The sequence below is a fragment of the Panthera leo genome, chromosome A1, assembly GCF_018350215.1.
Source record: "Panthera leo isolate Ple1 chromosome A1, P.leo_Ple1_pat1.1, whole genome shotgun sequence".
In the NCBI taxonomy this organism is placed as follows: Eukaryota; Metazoa; Chordata; class Mammalia; order Carnivora; family Felidae; genus Panthera; species Panthera leo.
Window position 1 is genome coordinate 194,934,751 of NC_056679.1, and position 15,303 is coordinate 194,950,053.

At 48.6% G+C, this 15,303-nt stretch overlaps 1 protein-coding gene across 1 annotated transcript; it reads left to right on the forward strand.

Annotated features, from left to right (window-relative positions):
• The first annotated feature begins 6 nt into the window (after positions 1-6).
• On the forward strand, positions 7-12,967 carry ATOX1 (antioxidant 1 copper chaperone). Its single transcript, XM_042948657.1, has 4 exons — positions 7-115; positions 6,578-6,653; positions 10,311-10,479; positions 12,829-12,967. Exons 1-3 carry the CDS (start codon positions 110-112, stop codon positions 10,433-10,435), a joined length of 207 nt encoding a protein of 68 aa, XP_042804591.1. The 5' UTR covers positions 7-109; the 3' UTR covers positions 10,436-10,479; positions 12,829-12,967.
• Positions 12,968-15,303: the final 2,336 nt, after the last annotated feature.

The following is a 15,303-nucleotide window of genomic DNA, read 5'->3' on the forward strand; positions in this document are numbered from 1 at the left end:
GGGCGGGGTTTCGCGTGAGGGGCGGTGCTTCTCGGCACCCAGCCCCGGAAGCACAGCGGCGCTAGAGCTCAGAGCCAGCCCAGGCGTCGCTACCACCACATCCACAGTCATGCCGGTAAGTTCCTGCTAGCTCCCGCCCCGCGCAGACCCGGGCCCCCGGCTTGCGCCTCCGCTGCACCGCCGATCGGCCACACGTCGCTCTTCAAGGGCTCAGGCCGCAGCCGGAGTTATTGTCTCTCTTCTCACTCTCTTCCCATCTACTCCCAGCTTCTGCGACCTTCCAGAAAATCCGATCCGAAAGGGGTTTTATGTAGGAGTCAGGCTTCAGGACATCGGAGCTGCAGGGCCTCCAGTGGTTACAAGCCCAGCCCTTCCTTGCATAGATGGGGAAACTGAGACCCAGGGAAGGGCACAGTCGCCGAGCGGGTGGCGAGCTGGAACTGGGACGTCTAGTCCCTGCGCCTTCGCCCTGCTTGTGCCGGTCCGCGGACCTGGCCTGAAAGGGGGAATGGGGGAGGGGGGAAGATGGTGGGGGGAGGGGGAGCGTGGCTGTGGCCTCCGGGACGCGGCAGGTTTTCAGAGGTCCGTGGTTTCCTTCCCTTCCCCTGCCCACTCTGGCCGATTTTCAGTTCAGCGCTGAATGGAGACCGTGCTTTTAACCTTTCCTACGGATCACTTTCTGAACCTGAACCCCTAAGCCCTAGAGAGGTTAAGGGACCTGCTCAAAGTTGCCAGTTGCTCAATGACCGAGTTTGGGGAGGAATGAGCCGGTCTTAGCCTTTGAAGTTCACTCAGTCTTAAAGCACTTACGTGGTTGCTCAAGGCCTCATTTTGTAGATAAGGAATTAAGGACTTTCACAGATAAAAAAAAAGAAAAAGCCCAGTGACTTACTGGAGGGAGGTCTCGCAGGCGTTGGGTGGAGCCAGGATTAAGCCCCTTATCTTTAGTCTCCCAGTCTCTCCTGGCCTGATCACTTGGGAAGTGCCAGACAAAAGTGGTCACACCGGCTTGGGAATAAACTGTGATGTCAGTTACATCCTGTAGATCCTGGTTGGGGTCATGTGGTGTTTACCAATTTCCTCCAGGGTGCCTAGTTAATGGCTCTGCTTCAAGCGTATACGCAGATGTGTCCCACAGATACCCTGTGTCTTAGCAGCCTAGCTTTGGGGAGCTGACAGGTAAGCAAGAAGTTCCCTGGGCCAAGCCACAAACATCTCAGGTGTCATTTCCCTAGGGTTTTGCCAAGTGCCTTGAGACAAATCCTCAGACAACACAAAGTATGGACAAAGAACGCGACAGAATCAGCCCTCCTACTTGAGCAGATCTGCCTTTAGCAATGTTAAGAGGACAGCATTAATCCCCCTGGGACTGGGATAGTGATGGTTTTTGTAGGGGGTGGCAGTGAAGGAAAGGCCAGCTTGAGAATCACTCTATTCTGGGTTCGCTTCTGGGGATTTTGACAAGCGAAAGACCCTCCAGAGCGGATGATCAGAATGAAGGCACCATATCACAAGATGAGCAGCTGAAGGAAGGCGGTATTAGTTCAGGGACCCGTGGTCAAAACTGAGAGGGGAAGAGCGTGTCACACGAGAGGATTCTCCAACAAAAACTTGGAATCTCAGAAGCCTCTGAAAAATCTGTGCCCTCGCCTGTCAACTGGGTGACCTCAGGCAAGTTGCTTTGCCTCTCTGTGCCTTGATTTCCTCATCTGTAAAATGGGAATAAAAACCGTGATCTCAGAGGACTATTGTTAGTATTACCTGGAAAAATGCCAGGTAAAATATAAAATATGTAGCATAGCCACTGACATAGCTAGTCCCCAAGAAATGGTAGCTCTTGTGTAGACATCGGACAAATAGGGTAGGACCTATAGGCGGGCAAGTGTTAACCCCACTTTAACAAGGACCACAGTGGCTGAGAGGTTAGGCTTGGAAGAGACAAGGCCTAGGCCCTGCTACTCACTAGCTGTGTCATCCTGAGTGAGTGACCTAACGTCTGAACTTAAGCTCCCTCTTCTGTCAAGAAGGGATAATGAGGCCATCTCCTGGGAACATTGTGGTGATTAAACACAGTAATGCACACAGAGGGTTTCGAGCAATGCCCGACATGTAGTTTGCACTCAAATATTAGCGTTAGTAAACTGCTTATCGACATTGTGCTCAAAGACTGAATAGCCTGGATTTTCGAGAAAGAATTTCTTCCCTGGGAAGGGGCTGGACAATGTGACCCCACTGCGTCCCTGCCCTTCCAGTTCTGAGATTCAATTAAGGAGTCGTACAGTTTACTAGACTTTTTTTCATTGCTTTCAAGGACCCGTCTTAGAGGTGATGGGGGGAGGCTCTGAGGGACTGAGGCAACAGGGGGCCGGCCGGCCTTGGGCTTCTCTGTAAAGAATAGATTATTCTGCCCATTAAGTAGATTTTTCTCCCACCCCCAAATCGACTTTTGCAACTCCAACTAGAGGAGAAGAGCACTGAATTGTAACATTTGCCACCCAGAAGCCGCCTTCTGGCTTCTGACCTCTGTACTGTGGAGGCTGAAAGGGGGCCTGCTCTCTGTAGTCAGCAGCAGAAAGCTGCCCGTGTTTGTTGCCTTTAGGTTCTTGGGCAGCATAAACTTGTGCTTTTTCGCAAGGTGTCCCACTCCCAGAGCTCCTGCTGAGAGTCACCGTCATGGAGTGGCAGCTGGCAGTGTGTTGGCTGCTCCACAGCTAAAATGGCCTTGGAGCCAGGAGAGCCTGGGTTCACATCCCACGCCTCAGCACAGACTTACCATGTGACCATGGGCAGCTCAGTGAACCCCTGGGAACTTCAGGAGAAAAACAGGGTGACTAGCTCCTTTTCCAAGCTGAGCGAGGACTAACTCAAGATACCGTACAAAGAGCATTTGGCACATACGGGCACTCAATAAATAGATTTAGGTATTATCTTGGTCTTGTGAACCCTTTAAAGCTTTGATTGGGTATTGATAAATACCCAATCGATAAATCGATTGTCTGATGGTTATTCTAGAGCAGGGGTCAGCGCACTTTTTCTTAAAGGGCCAGGTAAATACTTAAAAATGCTTTAGGCTTGGGGCACCTTGGTGGCTCAGTCGGTTGAGCGTCTGACTTCGGCTCAGGTCATGGTCTTGCAGTTCGTGAGTTTGGGCCCCGCGTCGGGCTGTGTGCTAACAGCTCAGAGCCTGGAGCTTCCTTCAGATTCTGTATCTCTCTCTCTCTTTCCCCCTCCCCTGCTCATGTTCTGCCTCTCTCTGTCTCTAAAAAATAAATAAATGTTAAAACAAATTTTTTTAAATAAAAAAAAAATGCCTTAGGCTTCATGAACCACGTGGTCCATTACAACTACTCAGCTCTGCCATTCCAATGTGAAAGTGCACCAACGAGCTTAGCTGTGTTTCAGTAAAACCTCATAAGACCAGGTCACAGGCAGGGTGTAGTTTGCCAATTCATCTTCTAGAACAGCATCTCAAACTGTAATGTGGGTAGAAATAAACTGGGTGTCTTTTTAATTTTTATTTATTTTTATTTTTAAAGTAAAACCCTACATGGGGCTCAAAACTCACCGCCCCGGGATCAAGAGTCGCATATTCCACCGACTGAGCCAGCCAGGTGCCCCCTGGATGTCTTGTTAAAATGAAGATTCTGATTCAGGAGGCCTGCGGTGGGACCTAAGATTTTGCGTTTTTGCAAGCTCCCAGGTCATGCTGATAGTGTCCTCCAACAAGCTGAAGGAATGAGTGGGGTTTAACTAGAAGAAAAGAAAAACTGACCATTTTCTTTAAGGCAGTTTTTGCAGATCTGGCCTCAATAAAATAGTTGAAAGCCAAACTCCTAACTCTTGGTCTTAGTTTCCCATGGACCCCATGATGATAAGCCAGACCCAAAGATGTTCTGAGACTTGGAAAGAGCTTGAGAAGCCATTAGTCCAATTTTTTTTTTTAATTTTTTTTTAACGTTTATTGATTTTTGAGACAGAGAGAGACAGAGCATGAATGGGGGAGGGTCAGAGAGAGGGAGACACAGAATCTGAAACAGGCTCCGGGCTCTGAGCTGTCAGCACAGGGCCCGACGCGGGGCTCGAACTCACGGACCGCGAGATCATGACCTGAGCCGATGTCGGACGCTTAACCAAGTGAGTCACCCAGGCGCCCCATCCAATTTTTTTAAATTTATTTATTTTTGATCGAGAGAAGGCACAAGCAGAGGAGGGGCAGAGAGAGACACACACAGAATCTGAAGCAGGCTCCAGGCTCTGAGCTGTCAGCACAGAGCCCAATGCAGGGCTCAAACCCACAAACCATGACATCATGACCTGAACTGAAGTCAGAGACTCAACAGACTGAGCCATCTAGGCACCGCCATTAGTCTAATTTTTTGCAGGGGTATGGTCTTGCCTCCTGGTATCCCCCCAGTGAGTTAAAAATGGAGGGGCCCAGGGCCCACCCCAGAGCCTCAATGCTGATTGAGGCAGCCACCTGCAGAGTCCCATGTCCTCAAGCCCCCAGGTGATTCCTGTGTGCACGGAGGTTGAGAAAACTTGAGTTGGCTAATACCTTTTTGGTATGGATAAGGTATTATATACCCCTGACTGGGGCCAGTAAGGCACAGGGATTTTTGCCTGGGGTCTCCCAGCAAGAAACATTGCTATGTCCAGAATTCCAACTGAGATAACAAATTTGAAATATTTTGAAGTGCTGTATGAAAAATGTAGCCTTTTTTTTTTTGAAGTTAAAAAAAAAAGATTGGAACAAACTAAAAATAATAATCCAACAACTAATTTTTCACCCCGTGGAAACTACTGGTAGGCTCCAACCTCTTTACGTCACGTTTTAGTTATATGTTGCTCCTGAGTAATTATCTCAAACCTTGGTAGTTTAAAACAATAAACGTTCATTAATTCATAGTTTCTGAGAGTCAGGAATCTGGGAGCAGCTCAGTGGGGTGTTCCTGGCTCAGGATCTCTGGTGAAGCTGTAATGAAGATGTTGGCCCAGACTGTACTCATCTTAAGGAGCATCTGCTTCCACGATGGCTCCCTCACCTCGCTTTTGGCCGGAGACTTAGTTCCTCAACATGAGCACCTCTCTATAGGGTCACTTGAGGGTCTTTAAGATTTTGCAGCCAGAGGCACCTGGGTTAAGCATCCGACTCTTGATTTCGGCTCAGGTCATGGTCTCACCATAGTGAGATCGAACCCCATGTCGGGCTCCGCACTGTGTGTGTAGCCTGCTTAAGATTCTCTCCTACTTTCTGTCTCTCTTCCCCTCCCCACACCCAAAATTAAAAAAAAAAAAAAAAAGTCGCAGCCAGCTTCCTCCAGAGTGAATGATCCCAGAGAGAGAGCAAGGAAGTAGCCACAATGTCTTTTATGACCTAGTCTCAGAAGTCACATAACATCACTTCAACCCTATTCTACTGGACACCCAGCCCTGAGACATAGTGGAATGGGACTTCTCAAGGGCATAAATACTCAGGACTCGGAGATCACTGGAGCCATCTTGGATGCTGGCCAGCACACTTAAAATGTTTGTCCCATTCACTAACCTGGAGAGGGACTCTCATCCCCATTTTGCAGATGTAGAAACCAAGGCAAGAGGAGTTCAGTAACTTAATCATACAGCTTGTAAGTGCTAGACCTGGGAACTGAAGCTCATCTTATTTCCAGAGATTTTAAAATAAAGGATGTATTGGTATAAGTAATCCTTGTCTGAAAGCAAAGGAAGGACCCAGAGACCCTCAACCAGCCGTGTCAATCATCCATTCACCCAACTCAAGCACCTACTCTGTGCCAGGCACTCACTGTTCAAGTATTGGATTGCGGCAATGAACTCAACAAAGCTTGCCTTCATGCACTTGGTTTGTCAGATACCCTGGAGACTATAGGATGTTGAGCCTGTATGAAGAGTCCAGGAGTCTGAGTCCCCTTACTGGCCCGGCCTCCAACTCACTGGGAGCCCAGGCAAATCCCTTCCCTTCCCTTCCCTTCCCAGGACTCAGGGGCTGCCTCTGGCAGGCATGTGGATGACAACAGTGATCTCTGTGTGTCCGAACACCAGTGAAGCTTATTAGCCATAACAGACGCCCCAGCCCAGACTTGTTGATCAGAACTGGTGGGTTTTGGAAGTTCTCAAGGGATTCTAATGCAGAAGGTGATCTTCCGATGCGTAGATAAGACCACCAGATCAGCATTGCTCAGAGTGCGTGGGCCCACCCCATATCAGAGTTATCAATGTCTTGAGACAACCCCATAACTCAAGAATCAAGATTTTGAAGGTAAGACTAGAAACCAGCATTTGAAACTAGCTTCTCACGTGGTTCTACTCATTGTGTGCTAGACACTCCTAACGGATTTATATGGATTACCTCATTTAATACAACAACCTGTAAGATGGAGAAACCCTTCCTTCCTCCACTTTACAGTTTACTAGAAGGGCTCAGAATCAGGCCACTGGTGAGTCTGATGACAGATCTTGCCCTCTCTGCCCTTTGTCTTGGTCTCTGGGTGGACCTGCGCACTGCTGGGGTATCTGGGTCGCTCTGCACGACTTAGCTCATGGTCCCCTTTGTCTGTTTTAGAAACACGAGTTCTCTGTGGACATGACCTGTGAAGGCTGCTCCAATGCGGTCAGTCGGGTGCTCAACAAGCTGGGAGGTGAGTGAGCGGCCCAGGGTTAGGAGCGAGGTGGGGGAGACCGAGGCACTTCTGTCATGCTCAAGTGCATGCAGAGGTGGGGCAGAAGCTTGAGTTGAAGCTGATAGCAACAGTAAAACTACGATGTAGTGAGTACTTAGCATGTGTCAAATACTCTGCTTAGTGGCTTCTGAGGATCAAGTCATCTACCTGTCACCACAACCATTTCGGTAGCTTCTTGGACTATCTCCATTATAAGCAGGAGGAACTGAAGTTCAGAGAGGTTAATCAATGTGGCTGAGATCACACAGTAAGTGGCAGAGCTGGGATTCGGCCCCACAATCTACCTCAGAGTCCTGGCAGAACTAGTTAATATGTTGGTGATCTTCAGTGTGGTAACTTTTGATAAGGTACATTTGAGTGTCATTTTCTATTAATGTTTTTAAAATTGTAATATTAAAAAAAAATAAACTTTGGCTCAAGTCATGTGCAGAACTCCTAACACACCCCTTTTGGACATATTTAGAAAGTGATTACTCTCGCGGCGCCTGGGTGGCTCAGTCAGTCAAGCGTCCGACTTTGGCTCAGGCCATGATCTCGCAGTCCTTGAATTCGAGCCCCGTGTCGGGCTCAGCGCTGACAGCTCAGAGCCTGGGGCCTGCTTTGGATTCTGTGTCTGCCTCGCTCTCTGCCCCTCCCCCGCTCATGTTCTATCTCTGTCTCAAAATAAACAAACGTTAAAAAATAAATAAAAAAGAAAATGATTATTCTCATCCAGCCTCCTCAGTTCTCAGCTGGGGAAACTGAAGCCCAGAGAGGGCTGGGATCTGGCCCTGGGGCTCCATGAGGTAATTAGTTTTATTTTATTTCTTGATAAGATTTTCATTTTTATGACCCTAGATAATACCCGGTTTTCAGGGGGCTTCCACATGGATGTGCTCTCACTAGCACTTGGAACATTTCCTCTGAGCTGTCCTTTCCATCTGTGGAATGGGGATGTTGACACCAGTGCCCAAGAGGGGAAGTGACTTGCCCGAAGTGAGTCAATGGCTGGTTTTGAGTCCCCTAAACTGGAATCTTAGCTTGAAAGCATCTGAGGCAGTGGGGAAAACGTGACTGCTGACTTTTCTTGTGTGACTGTGGCCTCTTCTCCCGGGGCCTGAGTTTCCCCAGCTGTGGTATGGGCCTGTCAGCCTGTGTCAGCTTTCACCGTGGATATTTTAAGAATGAAACTGCTCAGAAGCCCCTCGGATACCAAGAGGCACACTCCGGATGAAGGGAGGGTGCGTCTATGTCACTCTTGACACCCGACCTGGAATCTGGGCTGCAGGGAAAACAGTTTGAAACCCACTGGATTAGATGATCCCAGAGTTTCCTCCAGCTCTACGATGCCACCAAAATATTTATTCCAAAGAGGAGGGAGACACTTCTGAAATGAAAGACAAAAATCCAGCGTGTAGCTAGGACACACTGCATTTTTTTTTTCCCTCCCTTGGTATCCATTAGGTACAAATTCAGACATTATGATAAAATCCTGTGCCTGGGTGGCTCAGTCGGTTAAGCGTCTGACTTCAGCTCAGGTCATGATCTCACGGTTTGTGAGTTCAAGCCCCGCGTTAGGCTCTGTGCTGACAGCTCAGAGCCTGGAGCCTGCTTCAGATTCTGTGTCTCCCTCCCTGCCTGCCCCTTCCCCATTCATGCTCTATCTCTCTTTCTCTCAAAAATAAATAAACATAAAAATAAAAAAATCCTGTGTCATGGGCTTTTTAAGGCTCTTCAAGCATTTGGGGATCTCCCTTTGAACTGGGACAGGTTTCTCCCTGTCTTTCACTACTGTCCCCTCCTGGGTGGCCTCTTGAGGTGAGGTAGAAGGGTTTTCTGAGTTGGGGTCTTAGATGAACAGTTCTGGGCCTGAGGATTCACAAACTAATGGCATATGTGAACCGGAGAGACCATAGTGGCTGGCCACCCCCAATTCCTTCATGTACAGATGGGGAGACTGAGGCCTCTAATGGGCAGGACCCGCCTGTGGCCATCCAACAAGTCAATAATGAAGCCAGGCCTAGAACCTATCAGGGGCTTTCTCTCTGCATTCTGTCTTCTCAACAAAACACATTATAGGTACTCCCATGTACTGCTCTGGGGGCGAGGTGGGTGGCTTGACATTGGCACCGTCCTTCTGAAGGGTGGTTTTACAATATCAACATTTAACACGTGCCAGTCTGTTGCCCCACAGTTTCCATCCTGTAAATTCATGGCATAGAAATAGTTGGACAAGTTTTATAAGCTATGCTCAAGTGTGCTTACTGCAGCCATTGTGTGATAATAGTGCAAAATTGGAGGCAACAATGTCAGTGTCCCTCAGCAGGGGACCGAGTGGGTGTATGGTACATCCACACTAGGGAATGCAGTGTAGCTGCTAAAAAATTATGTAAGCCTGTGTATACTAAGATGGGCAAGGTATCCCAGACATCGGAAAGTGAAATATAGCAAGACCTGTGTATACAGTATGATGCCCTTTGGGGGAATTATTTTTCATTTGTCTGTCTGCAAAAAAGACTGGGTAGATGCCGTGCTGTTTGTAGTGACTTCTGGAGGTAGGAGATAGTAGGGAGCCTTAACGCTCTAGTTTTATTCAGACACGTTTGCCTTTTTTTAATGGTGTATCTGTATTATTATTATTTTTTTTAGTTTATTTATTTGAGAGGGTGAGGAGGGGCAGAGAGAGAGGGTGAGAGAAAATCCCAAGCAGGCTCCACCCTGCGAGTGCAGAGCCCAAAATGAGGCTTGATCTCACAAACTGTGAGATTATGACTTGAGCTGACATCAAGAGTTGGACACTTAGGGGCGCCTGGGTGGCTCAGTCGGTTGAGTGTCCGACTTTGGCTCAGGTCATGATCTCGCGTTTCGTGAGTTTCAGCCTTGCATCGGGCTCTGTGCTGACAGCATAGAGCCTGGAGCCGGCTTCGAATTCTGTGTTTCCCTCTCTCTCTGCTCCTCCCTCGCTCATGCTCTGTCTGTGTGTCTCTCTCTCTCTCCTTCAAAAATAAATTAAAAAAACATTAAAAAGAAAAAAAAAACAAAAAAAGAAAAAAAAAGAGTTGGACACTTAACCGACTGAGCCACCCAGGCATACCTGTATTTTACTTTTGAAATTAAAAAGAAGAAAAAAAACTTGAAGGAAGCCCAATCTAGAGTAGGGATTGGCAAACTATAGCCCATGGGCCAAATCTGGCCAACAGTCTGTTTTTGTACAGCTGAATGGTTTTTGCATTTTTTTAAAGTTTATTTTTTTTTTTCTGAGAGAGAGAATCCCAGGTAGGCTCTGTGCTGTCAGCGCAGAGCCTGACGCAGAGCTTGACCTCACGAACTGTGAGAACATGACCTGAGCTGAAACCTAGAGTTAGATGCTTAACCGACTGAGCCACCCTAGTGCCCTGGTTTTTACATTTTTAAAGGACTGTAAAAGCGATACACACAGAGAAGAATATGCAGCTGAGTCCATGTGGCCCAAAATGCGTAACACATGTCCTCTGGCCCTAAGATTTTGCTGGCACCTGGTGTGGAGGAAAGGGGAAGGCGGTTGTGAATAAGAATTTTGTAGCCTGGACTCTTTCTTGCTCTGACTGGGATGATCTCTGCTTCCTCCCCACACCCCCCGACTTCCTCTTCCTGCAGGAGTTGAGTTTGACATTGACCTACCCAACAAGAAGGTTTGCATCAACTCTGAGCACAGCGTGGACCTTCTGCTGGAGACGCTGGGAAAAACAGGAAAAGCTGTTTCCTACCTCGGCCCCAAGTAATGAGGGCCTGGACCCCTGGGCCCAAGATGGACCAACGGGGGCAGGTGGGTGAGGCCCCTTGTACAAAATATTTCATTATCTAATGCAAATCCTAAGTTCAGGAATCCTCACAGCCTTCCTAGAGCACACAGAGCACTGTGTTAGATGTCTCCCAGGTTCCCTTTTATGACTTGGGGAGTGCATCTCATGATCAGCGGGGTTTAAGTATAGAGTGTATGACTCTGAGCAATGGTTTGATAAACTGTCCCATCTGAGAGGATGCCTGTGCCCCGGGTCTCATGCTCCTGTGCACTGACCAGGTAAGTTAATTCAACTTGGTCTCTCTTCCCACTCGGAACGGCTATCAGCTTCCTGACCGTGCCCTCTTCCCAGATGAGTACAAAAACAATCCTCGTGTCCAAGCTGGATGCCCCCTTTAATTTCACACAATGCAGAGAGGCACGTAACGTGCCCTGTGCCAGAACCGTTCACCGTGGAACCAGGATAGACGTGATTTATGGAGCCAACACTCCTTCCCTCTGTGCCCAGCCACAGCTTCAGAATCCTCCACAGCACAGCCCTCCCTAGCTGTCACTGCGCAGGTAGTGCCTTTGGTGTTTCAGTTCCAGTGATTGCCACGTCCCTGATGTGGATCAGTGCTCTCAGTGCCGTTGAGAAACACAAGGCTGGAGAGGGAAAGTGACGTGATCCCAGCCACGCACAGGCGAGCGGCAGAGGCAGGATGAAAGGCATCCCAAATCAGAAAAGAAGTTATTTTTTATTTGAGGGAGAGAGAGCGCGTGTGCGCACACAGGGCTGGGGGCAGAGAGAGGTTGAGAATCTTAAGCAGGTTCCACCTTTCAGCACAGAGTCCAGTGATGCGGGGCTCGAATTCACGGACTGTGAGATCATGACCTGAGCTGAAACCAAGAGTCAGATGCTCAATGGGCCTGAGCCACCCGGGCACCGCTGAAGTGTACCACTTAGTGGCATCCACTGTGTTCAGGATGTTGTGCAACTCTCTGGTTTCAAAGCTTTATCACCCCAGGAAAACGCCCCAAACCCATTAAGTAGTCACTCTACATGGCCCCCTCTCCCAGCCCGTGGGAACCACTAATCGGCCTTCTGCCTCTGTGAATTTGCCTATTCTGGATGTATCATTTAAGAGAAACCATACGAAGGGTGGTTTCTGGGTGGCTCAGTCAGTTGGGTGTTTGACTCTTGGTTTCGGCCCCAGGTCATGATCTCGCGGTTTGAGAGTTGGAGCCCAGCATCAGGCTCTGTGCTGACAGTGCAGAGCCTACTTGGGATTCTCTCTCTCTCCTTTCTCTGCCCCTCCTGTGTGTGCTCTCTCTCAAAATAAATAAATAAATAAATAAATAAATAAATAAAGGGGGGGGGGAACCATACGATTTCCATTAGTGTAATATTTTCAGTATTCATCAGAGCCCTAGCATGTATCAGTACTTTATTCCTTTCTGTGGCTGAATAATTCTCATAGTTTTTAATTAACTTATTTATCTTTGCTTTTTTATTATGCAAATTTTAAATGTACGAGTAGGAAAATGAATCCCCATCTACCCTCACCCAGATCCAATTATAAGTCCTTGCCATCGTTGTCTCAGCTATGCTCCACCAACTGTACCCACCCCTCCCCCCCCCCCCCCCCCCGCCATTTTGAAGCAAATTCTGGATAGCAGCTAATTTTATCTGAGCGTGTGTGAGCAAACACGCGTAGTGTGGAAAGACTCAGATGCACAGATTCTCGGTGAGAATCACCTGTCAGGTGAACTTTACCCCACACATCCCTGCAGCATCTGCCTCAGTCTGTTTTAAGAGGTTCTCCAGTGATGGATTTGAAGCCAGGTTTGGGAATCAGGGAGAGCATTTCTTAAACAATTTTTTATGTTTATTTATTTTTGAGAAAGAGAGAGAGAGAGTGTGAGCCGGGTGGGGGCAGAGAGAGAGGGAGACACCGAATCCGAAGCAGGCTCCAGGCTCCGAGCTGTCAGCACAGAGCCCGACGTGGGGCTTGAACCCACAAACTGTGAGATCATGACCTGAGCTGAAGTTGGAGGCTCAACCAACTGAGCCACCCAGGCGCCCCAGCATTTCTTGGTTACGAAGTCACCTTGGCAGATTTGTTTGCTTGTGATTTTGTTCACTGCCTTCCCAACGTGAATTAAAACAGGACAGGGAGTTCCATCCCAGCAGCCCTGGAAGTTTCCCAGAAAGGCCTCGGTGGTGATTGGCTGAGCTAGATTAATGGGTTCCAGCCAACCCAGAATAACAGGCTTAGCTGGCGTGGTGTGCACCCCCACAGCTGCCTCTTAGTGAACCTCTACTGCTTTGCAATGCCTCCATGTGCACAGCAGATGGCACTCTTGCCCCACCTAATTTCTCCTCTCTTCCAGGTCGCTGATCCTCTCCTGCCTTCCAGACAGACCTGGGGCCTGGCAGTCCTACTCGGCAATGGGGGTTCCCACAGAGACCCTCACTTGCTCTGCTCCTCCCTACCTTCCCTGCAATAAAATCGAGCCACTTTGGTTGGAAGTGTTGTCTCTTGCAATGTCTGCATGTTACTCGTTCACATGCTGTGGAAAAGGTAATTACAATGCTTTCTTGGGTTGGAGTTCTAAGAGCTCCCAACCGGGAGCAAGAGGCCTGGCAGATTCTGATTCTTTGCTCTGTGACCTTTGGCAAGTCACTTCCCCTCTCCGGGCTTCACTTTTCCTCATCTGTAAGGTGAAGATGTTGGGCCAGATTGGCGATCCCCTTTGTTTTCAATATTTTGAAAGACTTCTGTCCATCCTTAAGTGCATTGCATTTCAAGGATGTTAAATCTTAAACAGTTAGAATAGTGGCTAGAGGCTTAAAGACAGACTGCCTGGGATAGAGTCCAAGCTCCGGTACCTCCCAGCTGGGCCATTATGTCAAAACAAAGGGAATGTTTTAGTGTGTGTAGCTTTATTTTATTAAAAGAAAAATACATTTCTGTACACGTCTCAGACTCTTAAAAATTATTGAGTTCCTCAGAGAGCTTTTGGCTCTATACGTTGTGCCATATTAGAAATGAAAACAAATTTGTGACATGCAAGAATACACAAGCACACCTCCCATTAATTAGCCTTCGGGACTAGATGAAGCCACTGTATGTCGTTCAGGTTCTGGAAAATTTCACCATATGATTGTAAGTGAAAGAGAAAAAGGCATCTCCTGGAAATAGTTTTTTCCGCCTTTGCCTTCGGAAAGGGTCTTGGGTAACACACGCTGAGAAAGGCTTTAACCACTTATGGGGCACGCATGGAGGAGACCCAGCTGTGACCTTAGATCTGTCACCTAATCTCAGAGGCAGCTTCCTCCTCTGCACACTCATAATGCCTTCAACTCAGGGAACTTGGTAGCCAGACTTATATAAGACTTTGTTTCAACTCTAGACTGTGTGAGAGCAAAATTTTGGTCCCATTATGCAGTTATTAAGTTTCCACCATTTGTGCCTTTGTGGCCCTCAGCCCAGGGCCTCTGCCAACCCTCATGGTATCTGGCTCTTTAGCCACCAGATGGCAGTGTCATTTGGGCTTGACCAGCAGGAGTTTAAGACCCATCCTGTGGGTTCTGGGGGGATGAACTTGAGGGTTTTTCCGTTTTCACGGTCTCCCAGGAGACCAGGTTCAGGCTGGCTGGCCCATTGGGAACACCCCAGGATTGAGGCGCCATGGCTGCCTAGGACGAGTGGCCCTTGGAGGAGTTCTCCCCCACCCAGTTTCCAGCTGAGGCCCTCAGGTTCGCTCTCAGGCTCCAGAGGAGCTGGGGAAGCTGCCACGCCTACCAGCAGCCCAGCTGGCCGTCCATGGAGCAAGTAAGATCACATAGCAGAGTGTGGGCCTCTGCAGGGGTGGGAGCGGGGAGCTGATGTGTCTGCATATTATTGGGGTGCTTCTTCCAGAGCCTGACCCTGCAGCCCTTGCTGCACCCGGGCCACTCCTGTGTCCCCTAGGTGTCCCCTAGGTGTCTCGCTTGCGTCTGTGCTGCCCCACCCTCCCCACCCCCATCCTGTCTCCATGTACAAATTCCTTTCCCTCCCTTACATACCACAGCCTCCACGAAACCTCTCCACAACTGGAAGTAATTTATTTCTTCTCTTGGCCCTCACAGCATTTATCCCACCAGCTTCAGTGTTTTGACAAAGCTTTTTGTCCACGTGTCTTTCCTGCCCTCAAGGATCAGGCCAAGCACAGAAAAGGCACTGGGGATATTTGATGGCTGTGTAATAGGTACCCTTGGGGGGGATGTTTACTGAGTGCCATGCCTTTACATTAATGTCACTCCATCCTCTGATCCACATGAGAAAGCAGACTGGGACACGGTAGGTGCACAGTTGACATTGAGTTCATCCTTCAGAGGAGAAGGTTTCCTAGTCTGGTCCTTTTCCGCAGGCTTGCATTTTTGTCAAGGTCCCAGGTTGTGAGTACAGCAGTCTAGAGTGACCCCTGGGGGTTCCCAGGAACTGTCATTGTCATGGTTTCTGGGACCAGTGGGGTAAAGCTCTCAGCCACTTTGCCTCCGTCAACCTGCCCATCCTGTGGCCAAAGCCTTGGTTTGTCCAGTGCAGACAGAGCCCACGGTTGCAGAGAAGTTGTTTGTGGCTGCGGTGCTGGAGGCAGAGCCTGGGGGCTGGACCCGAGTGAGGCCGTAACCCCCATGGTGGTGTGGGCCACAGAGGGAGCCCCTCCACATGCTGAGTGAGCTCAAGCAAGTCCCCTGTCTCTGCCTCCTGTTAAATACAAGATTTTTGCTTTCGAATGTGTTTTAAAAGAACAACGTTGTCGAGGTATAATTCCACTCAATAAATTGCATACATTCTAAGTGTATGATTTTTTAAACTATTA